Here is a 14,560-nt window from a genome sequence, read left to right as displayed (position 1 = left end):
ATAGCTACTGGTACATACCCTTAGCCCCGAGGGTGAACTACTCCTTCCTCATCATGGAGACCGCCGGGATGATGAAGATAGCCATTGGTGATGGTTTCCCCCTCCGACAGGGTGCTGAAACGGGCTCCCGATTGGTTTTTTGTGGCTACAGAGGCTTGAGGCGGCGGAACTCGCGATCTAGGTTTTGTTCTGGGGTTTTTGGGATTTATAAGAGGTGTTGGCATCGGGGACTGATACGTCCATTTTGCATCATGTTTACCTACTGTTATTTATAATGTTTTTTATGCATAATAATGCTTTTTGGAGTAATTCTAATGCCTTTTCTCTCATAATATGCAAGATTCACACAAAGAGGGAGAATTCCGGCAACTAGAAATCTGGACCAGAAAAAGCTACGACAGGCTACCTATTCTGCACAACTCCAAATGAGCTGAAACTTCACGAGGAATTTTTATGGAATAAATAAGAAATACTGGAGCAAATAACTACCAGAGACGGGCCACCTGGTGAGCACAAGACACCAGGGCGCACCAGCCCCCCAGGCGCGCCCTGGTAGGTTGTGCTCAGCCTAGCCCACCTCCGGTGCCCATCTTAAGGTATATAAGTCACTTGGACCTAGAAAAAATAAGGAGAGGACTTTCGGGACGAAACGCCGCCTTCTCGAGGCGGAACTTGGGCAGGAGCACTTTTGCCCTCCGGCGGAGCGATTCCGCCAGGGGAACTTCCCTCCCGGAGGGGGAAACCATCGTCATCATCGTCACCAACAACTCTCCCATCTTGGGGAGGGAAATCTCCATCAACATCTTCAGCAGCACCATCTCGTCTCAAACCCTAGTTCATCTCTTGTGTTCAATCTTTGTATCGGAACTATAGATTGGTACTTGTGGGTAACTAGTAGTGTTGATTACATCTTGTAGTTGATTACTAAATGGTTTATTTGGTGGAAGATTATATGTTCAGATCCATTATGCTATTTAATACCCCTCTGATCTTGAGCATGATTATCATTTGTGAGTAGTTACTTTTGTTCTTGAGGTCACGGGAGAAATCGTGTTGCAAGTAATCATTTGAACTTGATATGTGTTCGATATTTTGATAGTATGTATGTTGTGATTCCCTTAGTGGTGTCATGTGGACGTCGACTACATGACACTTCACGGGCCTAAGGGAATGCATTGTGGAGTAGTAATTAGATTATGGGTTGCGAGAGTGACAGAAGCTTAAACCCTAGTTTATGCGCTATTCTGTAAGGGACCGATTGGATCCAAAAGTTTAATGCTATGGTTAGAACTTATTCTTAATACTTTTCTCGTAGTTACGGATGCTTACGAGGGGGTTAATCATAAGTAGGAGGTTTTTTCAAGTAAGAATAGCACCTAAGCACCAGTCCAGCCACATATCAAATTATCAAAGTAGCGAACACGAACCGAACCAACCTGATGAAAGTGACTAGATGAAATTCCCGTGTAACCTCAAGAACTCTTTGCTTATCATAAGAGACCATTTTGGCCTGTCCGTTGCCTCAAAAGCATTGGGCTACCTTGCTGCACTTTTGTAACTATTACCGTTACTTGCTTGTTACAAATTTGACCTTGCTATCAAACTATTCTGTTACATACAATTTCAGCGCTTGCAGACATTACCTTGCTGAAAACCACTTGTCATTTCCTTCTGCTCCTCGTTGGGTTCGACACTCTTACTTATTGAAAGGACTATGATTGATCCTGTATACTTGTGGGTCATCAAGGCTCTTTTCTGGCGCCGTTGTCGGGGAGTGAAGCGCTCTTGGTAAGGAAAAATTATTACTATGTGCTGAAATTTATTGTCACTTGTTACTATGGAGAACAATCCTTTGAGGGGTTTGTTCGGGTTATCTTCACCTCGATCGGAACCACAATTAGTTTCCCCTCAACCCACTGCACCTACTGAAAATATTGAATAAGAAATTCCTTCGGGTATGATAGAACAACTGCTAGCTAATCCTTATGCAGGAGATGGAATTAAACATCCTGATATGCACTTGATATACGTGGATGAAATTTCTGGATTGTTTAACCTTGCAGGTTTACCCAGAGTTGAAACTAAGAAGAAGGTTTTCCCTTTATCTTTGAAGGGAAAAGCATTGGCATGGTATAGGCTATGCGATGATATTGGATCGTGGAATTAGAATCGATTGAAACTGGAGTTTCACCAAAAAATATCCTATGCATCTAGTTCATCGTGATCGGAATTATATATATATATATATATATATATATATAATTTTTGGCCTCATGAAGGAGAAAGTATCGCTCTAGCTTGGGGGAGGCTTAAGTCAATGTTATATTCATGCCCCAACCATGAGCTCTCAAGAGAAATAATTATTCCGAATTTTTATGCTCGTCTTTCTCATAATGATCGATCCATGCTCAATACTTCTTGTATTTGTTCCTTTATGAAGAAGACTATTGAATTCCGGTGGGATCTTTTGGAAAGAATTAAACGCAACTCTGAAGATTGGGAACTCGATGAAGATAAAGAGTCGGATATTAAGCTTAAGTTTGATTGTGTAACACTGAGATAGTAGCCTCCTTTTGTGAATCTTTTGCTACTCATGTTGGTCTCCCTAAGGAGAAGTGGTTTAAATATCAGCCACCTATTAAAGAAGAAATTAAAGAACCGGTAATAGCTAAAGATGAAACTATTATTTATAATGTTGATCCAGCTGTTCCTACTACGTATGTTGAAAAACCACCTTTCCTTGTTAGGATGAAGGAACATGCTAAAGTTTCAACTTTGGTCAATAGAAGTTATATTAGAACACCTAAACCAGCTGAACAATCAATGTAGAACCTAGTGTTGCTATGGTTAAGGATCTCCTGGTCAATAATATTGATGGGCATGTTATTTACTTCGTTGGTGAAGCTGCTAGGATTGCCAAACCCGATGGAAAAGATAAACATAGACCTGTTGTCGGCATGCCCATTGTCTCAGTTAAAATGGGAGATCACTGTTATCATGGTTTATGCGACATAGGTACTAGCGTGAGTGCTATTTCTTTTACTTTATATCAAGGAATTATGAATGGCATAGCACCCGATGAAATAGAAGACATAGATGTTACTATTAAACTTGCTAATAGAGACACCATCACACCACTTGGGATTGTTAGAGATGTTGAAGTCTTATGTGGGAAAATAAGATACCCTACTGATTTTCTTGTTCTTGGTTCCCCACAAGATGACTTTTGTCCCATTATCTTTGGTAGACCTTTCTTGAACACCGTTAATACTAAAATAGATTGTGAGAAACAAACTGTCGGTGTTAGTTTTGGTGATGAGTCTCATGAGTTTAATTTTTCCAAGTTTAGTAGAAAGTATCATAAGAATTGCCTAGTAAAGATAAATTATTGGTCTTACTTCTATTGTTGTACCTCCTACTGGTCCTTTAGAACAATATTTGCTAGACCATGAAAATGACTTGCATATGCATGAAAGAAATGAAATAGATAGAATCTTGTTCGAAAAACAACCTCTGCTAAAGCACAATTTGCCTATTGAAACTCTAGGAGGTCCTCCTCCAAATAAAGGTGATCCTGTGTTTCAATTAAAACAATTGCCAGACACTTTGAAATATGCTTATCTTGATGAGAAAAAGATATATCCTATTATTATTAGTGCTAACATTTCAGAACATGAAGAAGAAAGATTATTAAAAGTTCTAAGGAAGCACCGAGCTGCTATTGGATATACTCTTGATGATCTTAAGGGCATTAGTCCCACTCTATGTCAGCACAAGATTAATATGGAACCTGATGCTAAACCTGTTGTTGATCACCAACGTCGGTTAAATGCGAAGATGAAAGAAGTGGTAAGAACGGAAATATTAAAACTTCTGGAAGCAGGTATAATCTATCCTATAGCTGATAGTAGATGGTTAAGTTCTGTTCATTGTGTCCCTAAGAAAGGAGGTATTACTGTTGTTCCTAATGACAAGAATGAACTTATTCCGCAAAGAATTATTACAGGCTATAGAATGGTAATTGATTTTAGAAAATTAAACAAAGCAACTAGAAAAGATCATTACCCTCTGCCTTTTATTGATCAAATGCTAGAAAGATTATCTAAGCACACACATTTTTGCTTCTTTGATGGATATTCTAGTTTTTCACAAATACCTATTTCTCAACCTGATCAAGAAAAGACCACTTTTGCTTGTCCTTTTGGAACTTATCCTTATAGACATACGGCTTTTGTTTTATGCAATGCCCCTGCTACCTTTAAAAGATGTATGACTGCTATATTCTCTAACTTTTGTGAAAAGATTGTTGAGGTTTTCATGGATGACTTTTCTGTTTATGGGAAGTCTTTTGATGATTGTTTAAGCAATGTTGATCAAGTTTTTCAAAGACGCGAGCAAACAAATGTTGTCTTGAATTGGGAGAAGTGACACTTTATGGTTAACGAAGGTATTGTTTTGGGCCATAAAATTTATGAAAGAGGTATTGAGGTGGACAAAGCTAAGGTTGATGCAATTGAGAAAATGCCATGTCCTAAAGATATCAAAGGTATTAGTAGTTTCCTTGGTCATGATGGTTTCTATAGGAGATTTATCAAAGACTTCTCTAAAATTTCTAGGCCCCTTACAAATCTTTTGCAAAAGGATATTTCTTTTGTTTTTGGTGATGATTGTTTAGAAGCCTTCGAAACACTCAAGAAAGCCTTAATTTCTGCACCTATTGTCCGACAACCTGATTGTAACTTGCCTTTTGAAATTATGTGTGATGCTAGTGATTATGTTGCTGGTGTTATTCTAGGACAAAGAGTTGATAAGAAACTGGATGTTATTCATTATGCTAGTAAAACTCTAGACGGTGCTCAACGAAATTATGCTACTACTGAAAAAGAATTCTTAGCAGTGGTGTTTGCTTGTAACAAATTTAGATCTTACATTGTTGATTCTAAAGTAATTGTTCACACTGATCATGCTGCTATAAAATATCTTATGGAAAAGAAAGATGCTAAACCTAGACTTGTTAGGTGGGTTCTCTTGTTGCAAGAATTTGACTTACATATCACTGATAGAAAAGGAGCGGAGAACCCCGTGGCTGATAACTTGTCTAGGATTGAAAATCTTCTTGATGACCCACTACCTATTGATGATAGTTTCCCTGATGAGCAGTTAGCTGCAATAAATGATTCTAATAACACTCCTTGGTATGCTAACTATGCTAATTACATTGTTGCTAAATATTTACCACCTAGTTTCACATACCAAGAAAAGAAAAAAAATTCTTCTATGATTTAAGACATTACTTTTGGGATAACCCACATCTTTATAAAGAAGGAGTAGATGGTATTATTGGACGTTGTGTACCTGAGTATGAACAGGGATAAATCCTACGGAAATGTCATTTCGAAGCTTATGGAGGGCATCATGCGGGAGACAAAACTGCTCACAAGGTATTGCAATCTGGGTTTTATTGGCCTACTCTCTTCAAGGATGCTCGTAAGTTCGTCTTATCTTGTGATGAATGTCAAAGAATAGGTAATATCGGTAAGTGTCAAGAAATGTCTATGAATTATTCACTTGTTGTTGAACCATTTGATGTTTGGGGATTTGATTACATGGGACCTTTTCCTTCCTCTAATGGGTATACTCATATTTTGGTTGCTGTTGATTATGTTACTAAGTGGGTAGAAGCTCTATTCCAACTAGTAGTGTTGATCACAACACCTCTATTAAAATGCTCAAAGAAGTTACTTTCCCAAGGTTTGGAGTCCCTAGATATTTAATGACTGATGGTGGTTCACATTTTATTCATGGTGCTTTCCGTAAAATGCTTGCCAAGTATGATGTTAACCATAGAATTGCATCACCCTATCATCCTTAGTCTAGTGGTCAAGTTGAACTTAGCAATAGAGAAATAAAATTAATTTTACAAAAGACTGTCAATAGGTCCTGGAAGAATTGGTCTAAGAAATTAGATGATGCACTTTGGGCTTATAGAACAGCATATAACAATCCTATGGGTATGTCTCCTTATAAAATGGTTTATGGAGAAGCTTGTCATTTGCCTCTTGAGTTAGAACATAAAGCTTATTGGGCAATTAAAGAACTCAACTATGATTTCAAACTTGCTGGTGAGAAGAGGTTATTTGATATTAGCTCATTAGATGAATGGAGAACCCAAGCTTATGAAAATGCCAAGTTATTTAAAGAAAAGGTTAAAAGTTTGCATGATAAAAGAATCCAAAAGCGTAAGTTCAAAGTTGGAGAATATGTTCTTTTGTACAACTCTCATTTCAGATTCTTTGCAGGAAAACTCCTCTCCAAATGGGAAGGACCCTATGTTATCGAGGAGGTTTACGATCTAGAGCTATCAAAATAAATAATGTCGAAGGTACTAACCCGAAGGTTGTTAATGGGCAACGAATAAAACATTATACCTCAGGTACGCCCATTAATGTTGGAAGCAATATTATCCAAACTATGACACCAGAAGAACACATAAAAGAAACCTTCCGGAACACTCCAGAATCATGAAAAAGAGGAGGTACGTGATACAGTAAGTAAACAGACTCCGAAAATCTGCAAACATATTTTCTGTCCGTTTTGGAATATAACAAAAATTAGGAAAATAAGAAACAACCAGGAAGGCACCCCTGGTGGTCACAGGACACCAGGGCGCGCCCAGGTGGGTTGTGCCCACCTTGGGTATCTTTCGGACTCTATTTTTCTTCCACTTGCTTGTTTCCTAAGATAAACAATCTTTATATACCCCAGAACCTATTAACCTCTGTATCACGGAGAAATCTTCTGTTTTCTTTTCCTTGCTGTTTTCTGACAGATCTAATCCACCATGGCCGTTTCACGCTCCTCCAAGGACAAGTTCTTCGAGAACGTCATCAACCCATATTTGCGGGAGGTGATGCAGCACCCTCAGGTTATCCAGATGCATGAGGGGGTGCTTCACATCCGCGATGTGCAAGGTCCCAAAGGGACGGGAACCGTGGAGGCCAGGCTTGAAGCTATGGAGCAGGATGTCTTTCGGTGCAAGGGGATGGTGGAACGTGGACTCAATGCCAATCACCTCATGATCACGGACTACACCCGTGATCTCAAGGTGGATGGCAAGTCCATGAAGGACATCGTCTTCACCTTAAACAAGCAAATCAACTTCCTCCAAAGCCTGATTTACGATCTCCAAAACCAAGTCTTTGAATATGAGGCTAGGTTTAAAGGTATGAGTTTGGCTACCAGTTGCAGGACCCGTGAGACTCACTCCTCCTCTTATAATGGTGAGCCTCTGCCATGGAAACCCGAGGACAAGATCGCTACTTCATCACCACCACCTCCTTCTTCATCACCAAAAGAAAATTGAGTATCGGGTATGGGTACTCCCCTTGGCTTTCGCTAAGCTTGGGGAAGGTGCCCCGGTATCGTATCACCTCCACTATCTTTTGCCTTTACTTATCTTAGTTTGATCCATAGTTATCTTTTGCTTTAGATGAATTAAAAGTTTAGTTTGATCCTTTCTTTTCAAGTGTTTGCTTAGTGATCTATCCTTGTAATCGTGTGCAAGATATATAATAAAGTTTAGTTTGAGTTTCGTTTTCTTTACTTTCATGATCAATAAAAAGAAAGGAAATAAATGAAAAGGATCATATGCTAATCTTATGGTAAGTAATAACACCACATAAGGAAAAGTATAAGTAGAAAATTTTATTGGAGATTGACAAACATAGCATTGGTCAATGATGCAATTCATGAAAGAATTAATAAGGGAAGAGAACATTCACATGCAAATACACTATCTTGGAAATCTTTTGTGATTGTGAGCCCCCATCAAAATATTATATGCCAAAATTGTTGACGTTGGACAAGGAAGACAACGTAATGATTTATGTTTGTTCATATTCACATAGAAGTTATATTGTCATAGATCCTTCAACATGTGGTGCTTGTCCCCCATCTTTGCTAGCCAAAAATTCCGCACCAAGTAGAGATACTACTTGTGCATCCAAAAACCCTTAAACCCAAATCTTATTTTCAAGAGTCCACCATACCTACCTAAGGTTTGAGTAAGATCCTTCAAGTAAGTTGTCATCGGTGCAATAAGGCAATAAAAATTGCTTCTAAAAGTGTAAGGTCATTTAGTGTAAGAGAAAATTGAGTGTTGTACGAACTTGTGATAGCAAAGAATAAAAGCGACAGACTACATAATAAAGGTTGCTATCATAACGGGAAATATAACGTGACGTTCTTTTGCACTAAGGGATTGAGCATATAAACAAAAAGAGCATGGCAACCTCTGCTTCCCTCTACAAAGGGCCTATCTTTTACTTTTATGTATTTACTTTCATGCAAGAGTCAAGTTTTTCTCTCTATTCCTTTTTATGTTCTCTTTTGGCAAGCATCATGTGGTGAGGAAAGATCTAGGCACATACATCCAGTTGGATGTGGGTAGCATGAGTTATTATTGTTGACATCACCCTTGAGTGAATACGTTGGGAGGCTAAACTATAAGCCCCTATCTTTCTATGTGTTTGGTTGAAACGTTTTGCTCATGTGTATGCGGTGAGTGTTAGCAATCATAGAAGACTATATGATGGTTGAGTATGTGGACATGCCTAAAGGCTCCGATACGTGACCCTTCCTAAAAAGATGATGAATTGTAGTTGCAAAGTTGACTGAGAACATAGTTTGTTGGTTTCCAATAGAGTTTATGCTTTATACTTCGATGTTGTGATGAATTGTTACTTATTCATGAGAAGTCTATGATAAAAGTTTTATGTTGAAGTTTGTTGTTGTTACAATAATTTACATGATGCTTGTATGTCTGTCTTTTGTTTTTATCGACACCTCTCTCACTCTAAGAATGTGGGCATGCATGTTTTTTGATTTCGGTTTTCGCTTGAGGACAAGCGAGTTCTAAGCAAAACATTTTGCATCATGTTTACCTACTGTTATTTATAATGTTTTATGCATAATAATGCTTTTTGGAGTAATTATAATGCCTTTTATCTCATAATATGCAAGATTCACACAAAGAGGGAGAATTCCGGCAATTGGAAATCTGGACCTGAAAAAGCTACGTCGGGCTACCTATTCTACATAACTCCAAATGAGCTGAAGCTTCATGAGGAATTTTTATGGAATAAATAAGAAATACTGGAGCAAATAACTACCGAAGGGGGGCCACCTGGTGAGCACAAGACACTAGGGCGCGCCAGGCCCCCCAGGCGCGCCCTGGTGGGTTGTGCTCAGCCCAGCCCACCTCCGGTGCCCATCTTCTAGTATATAAGTCATTTTGACCTAAAAAAATAAGGAGAGGACTTTTGGGACGAAGCGCCACCGTCTCGAGGCGGAACTTGGGCAAGAGCACTTTTGCCCCCCAGTGGAGCGATTCCGCTGGGGGAACTTCCCTCCCGGAGGGGGAAATCATCGTCATCATCATCACCAACAACTCTCCCATCTTGGGGAGGGCAATCTCCATCAACGTCTTCAACAACACCATCTCCTCTCACTACTAGGAAAAAGGCTACTAGCAGCGCGGGTAAAATGGCTACTAGCAGCGCGGGTACCCACGCTACTAGTATCGCGCTACAGCTAATAGTTAGTAGTAGCGTGGGTGCACCCGCGCTACTACTAAAAAGTTAGTAGTAGCGCTGGTGCACACCCGCGCTACTACTATTTGAACCCGCGCTACTACTATCAAAATAGTAGTAGCGCTTCTAGTATACTAGGCGCTACTACTATGCTAGATAGTAGTAGTGTGTAGTTTTCCCCAGCGCTACTGCTAACAAATTATAAATAAAAAATAAAAATTACGTGCATTATTCATAGATAGAAATCAGGGACACGTCCAGTGCAAAATAAATTAAACACACACAACCGAAAGTGGCTACCTTCCCTAGTGTTCCACCACCAGCCTAAACAGACCACTTCTCTACATGTATCTACCAAGGCTCGGAGTTCAGACGCCGAAGGACCCGAATCCTCCCTCACCCCGAAAGATGGCGTCGAGGTCCTCCACCTCGGCGACATCCAGCATCGTGATCACATGGACGATCATCCGTGTGGCGCGGTCATTGGGCTTCACGTTGAAGTCCACCTCAAAGTGGTTGAAGAGCATGACGCCCACCAGGTTGTCGTAGTCAGTGTCAATCACCCCTACGGCCACGTCGGGAAAGTGAAAACTTGTTAGTACGCATCAGAGTTCAAATCCAGTAAGGTATTTTCTTTCTTTTTAGCACATGCACATGCATCAATAGTAACAGCCGGAGGCTAGTCCTTACTTTTTGCATGAGACATGAAGAAGGCCAGGTCCCCTCTTTGTTGCACGAATGAATCAAAGGAAGACACTGCCACAAGACATGAAGAAAGCCGGGTCCCCTCCTTCTGTAAATAGCTCAAGTGCCTGAAGTTGCATGGAATCTTAATACAATGAACTCATAGTAATGCATAATAACAAGAGAAAAGAAAAAAATCATGAGTCCTAAAGAAAAAGATCATTATGTGAGTCAAGATAATGTGGGTAACAATATTCATTAACAAGAAAAATGGGCTGAGATTTCTCAAGTGACATTTGTTTCACCAACAATGATTAATGACGAGGCATGTAAGATTTACCTACGCAGCATCAGCATACCCTCTGGTCCTTGCAAGTAAATCTGAAAAGAGAGCAATTTAGACATAAGTACAATTATGCTACTGTCTGCCAAAAGAGCATCAAACAAACGGTGACAATAGAACAAACAAGCAACATTGGCAGAATCATCAGAATTGTGTTGTTGCTCCCTCAGCCAATAAATATGCATCTTCGTCGTCGGCATATGTGAGATGACTTTGCTGCTTGATAAGGTCTGTAGCTCACAAACCAAGCCGCAACACTTCCGCACCACCATGCTAAACCAATGCTGCATCAGAGAGAGTTCTATCAGATCATAACTTTTTGAGAATTGAGAAGCATAATCAATCAGCCATGTGGTCTAAAGTAGTAACATATAGAGATCACGGTTGCAGTTTCCACATAATCCGATAAAAGATTGGACAAAAACACAATTCCATATAAAAATGTACTCGCCATTTTACTACTTTTCTTGTACTCCCAAATATGTTGTATCCGGCAAAATATTGGACAGAACCACAATCAATTATTCTTGAAAGCTACGCCCCATAATCTATCTAGAAAAATGTCCCCAGCACAGGATAGTACCCACATCAGCAGCAACCTGGCACAGTTCATTTGCCACTGCCACCAGACAAGGATTAAGCAATGAATATAATTATATGTTCAATGCATCAGGTAGGCAGGCTCATGCTCATTGCTTTTCAAGTATATTCACAATCTTTCATACAGCGTTTTAAGCTCTTCCTATTGGTGTTCAACTTGGCAATTTAGTTCTACAACAACACTAACTGTCAATCATTGGGATTTATCATATGATAAAATTAGGCCTACATATTACCGTGTAATTATCTTTTCAGGGTGCTGTGATGGTTTCCCCCTCCGACAGGGTGCTGAAACGGGCTCCCGATTGGATTTTGTGGCTACAGAGGCTTGCGGCAGCGGAACTCCCGATCTAGGTTTTGTTCTGGGGTTTTTGGGATTTATAAGAGGTGTTGGCATCGGGGAGTGATACGTCCATTTTGCATCATGTTTACCTACTGTTATTTATAATGTTTTTATGCATAATAATGCTTTTTGGAGTAATTATAATGTCTTTTCTCTCATAATATGCAAGGTTAACACAAAGAGGGAGAATTCCGGCAACTAGAAATCTGGACCAAAAAAAGCTACGATAGGCTACCTATTCTACACAACTCCAAATGAGCTGAAACTTCATGAGGAATTTTTATGGAATAAATAAGAAATACTGGAGCAAATAACTACCAGAGGGGGGCCACCTGGTGAGCACAAGACACCAGGGCGCACCAGCCCCCCCAGGCGTGCCCTGGTGGGTTGTGCTCAGCCCAGCCCACCTCCGGTGCCCATCTTATGGTATATAAGTCATTTTGACCTAGAAAAAATAAGGATAGGACTTTCGGGACGAAGCGCCGCCGTCTCGAGGCGAAACTTGGGCAGGAGCACTTTTGCCCTCCGGCGGAGCGATTCCGCCAGGGGAACTTCCCTCCCGGAGGGGGAAACCATCGTCATCATCGTCACCAACAACTCTCCCATCTTGGGGAGAGCAATCTCCATCAACATCTTCAGTAGCACCATCTCCTCTCAAACCCTAGTTCATCTCTTGTGTTCAATCTTTGTATCGGAACTATAGATTGGTACTTGTGGGTAACTAGTAGTGTTGATTACATCTTGTAGTTGATTACTATATGGTTTATTTGGTGGAAGATTATATGTTCAGTTCCATTATGCTATTTAATACCCCTTTGATCTTGAGCATGATTATAATTTGTGAGTAGTTACTTTTGTTCTTGAGGTCACGGGAGAAATTGTGTTGCAAGTAATCATGTGAACTTGATATGTGTTCGATATTTTGATAGTATGTATGTTGTGATTCCCTTAGTGGTGTCATGTGAACGTCGAATACATGACACTTCACCATATTTGGGCCTAAGGTAATGCATTATGGACTAGTAATTAGATGATGGGATGCGTGAGTGGCAGAAGCTTAAACTCTAGTTTATGCGCTATTCCGTAAGGGACCGATTGGATCCAAAAGTTTAATGCTATGGTTAGAATTTATTCTTAATACTTTTCTCGTAGTTGTGGATGCTTGCGAGGGGGTTAATCATAAGTAGGAGGTTTGTTCATGTAAGAACAACACCTAAGCACCGGTCCACCCACATATCAAATTATCAAAGTAGCGAACAAGAATCGAACAAACATGAAGAAAGTGACTAGATGAAATTCCCGTGTACCCTCAAGAACGCTTTGCTTATCATAAGACACCATTTTGGACTGTCCTTTGCCTCAAAAGGATTGGGCTACCTTGCTACACTTTTGTTACTATTACCGTTACTTGCTCGTTACAAATTACCTTGTTATCAAACTACTCTGTTACTTACAATTTCAGCGCTTGCAGACATTACCTTGCTGAAAACCACTTGTCATTTCCTTCTGCTCCTCATTGGGTTCGACACTCTTACTTATCGAAAGGAGTACGATTGATCCCATATACTTGTGGGTCATTAGGGACAAGTCAAGGGGGCCCACGAGGCGACGACAAGGACGGGTGTCGCACCCTAGGTGGGGGGGCTCCCTCCACCCTTGCGGTGGCCTCGGGACTTGAAAGCACAAGTGCTCCCCTTGTGGTGGCCAGAAACCCTAATCAGTTCGGTCTCACCGATGGGATTTCGGTCTCACCGAGATGGGCTTGCAAACTCTCTGGTTCTTGTTGCAATTATTTCGGTCTTACCGAGATTTGTAATCGGCCTCACCGAGTTTCCTTGACCCACTCTCTGGTTAGCTTATTACCAAAGTCGGTCCCACCGAGTTTGTTTAATCGGTCAAAACAAGATGAGGTTTTACCCTAACCCTAGCACATCGGTCCCACCAAGTTGATCATGTCGGTTCCACCGAAATGCCTAATGGTCACATTATGAAATAAATCGGTCTGACCGAGTTTTCTAATTCGGTCCCACCGAGTTTGGTAAATTGTGTTTAACGGTTAGATTTTTTGTGGAGGCTATATATACCCCTCCACCCACTCTTCATTCGTGAGGAGAGCCATCAGAACGTTCCTACACTTATAGCATACATTTTCTGAGAGAGAACCATCTACTCATGTGTTGAGATCAAGATATTCCATTCCAACCACATAAATCTTGATCTCTAGCCTTCCCCAAGTTGCTTTCCACTCAAATCATCTTTCCACCAAATCCAAATCTGTGAGAGAGAGTTGAGTGTTGGGGAGACTATCATTTGAAGCACAAGATCAAGGAGTTCATCATCAACACACCATCTATTACCTTTTGGAGAGTGGTGTCTCCTAGATTGGTTAGGTGTCACTTGGGAGCCTCCGTCAAGACTGTGGAGTTGAACCAAGGAGTTTGTATGGGCAAGGAGATCGCCTACTTCGTGAAGATCTACCCTAGTGAGGCAAGTCCTTCATGGGCGATGGCCATGGTGGGATAGACAAGGTTGCTTCTTCGTGGACCCTTCATGGAATCGTGCAACCGTTACCCTTCGTGGGTTGAAGTCTCCATCAACGTGGATGTGCGATAGCACCACCTATCGGAACCACGGAAAAAATCCTCGTGTCCCCAATTGCGTTTGCACACTCCAATCCCATCCCTTTACATTCTCGCAAATTTCATGCTTTACTTTCCGCTACTCATATACTCTTGTCATGCTTGCTTGATATGTATTGTGAATGTTTAAACTTGTGCTAAAACTCCAACTTAACTTGAAGAAATTAAAAACTGCTACTTTTCTTTGCTAAGAGTCTATTCACCCCCCCCCCCTCTAGACACCTCTTCTCGATCCTTTCAATTGGTATTAGAGCATTGGTCTCCATTGCTTTGGTTTAATCACCATTGGAGGAAGATGGATGAGTCTAAATTGGGGAGTCTTAGACATGGAGTGCCTATACTTGATGGAGAGTACTTTCAT

At 40.6% G+C, this 14,560-nt stretch overlaps 1 protein-coding gene across 1 annotated transcript; it reads right to left on the bottom strand.

The window, feature by feature from the left end:
* Positions 1-9,958: 9,958 nt before the first annotated feature.
* LOC147993144 (uncharacterized) lies at positions 9,959-10,889 on the bottom strand. The gene is made up of 3 exons (XM_087542421.1): positions 10,615-10,889; positions 10,281-10,402; positions 9,959-10,155 (listed from the first exon to the last, which is right to left on the bottom strand). The coding sequence occupies exons 1-3, from the start codon at positions 10,887-10,889 to the stop codon at positions 9,959-9,961; spliced, it is 594 nt and encodes a 197-aa protein (XP_087398547.1).
* Positions 10,890-14,560: the final 3,671 nt, after the last annotated feature.

The sequence above is a fragment of the Triticum urartu genome, chromosome 1A (assembly GCF_056163025.1).
Source record: "Triticum urartu cultivar PI428250 chromosome 1A, HENAU_Tu73, whole genome shotgun sequence".
NCBI classification, from domain to species: Eukaryota; Viridiplantae; Streptophyta; class Magnoliopsida; order Poales; family Poaceae; genus Triticum; species Triticum urartu.
This window is presented reverse-complemented; position numbering and strand designations above follow the sequence as displayed.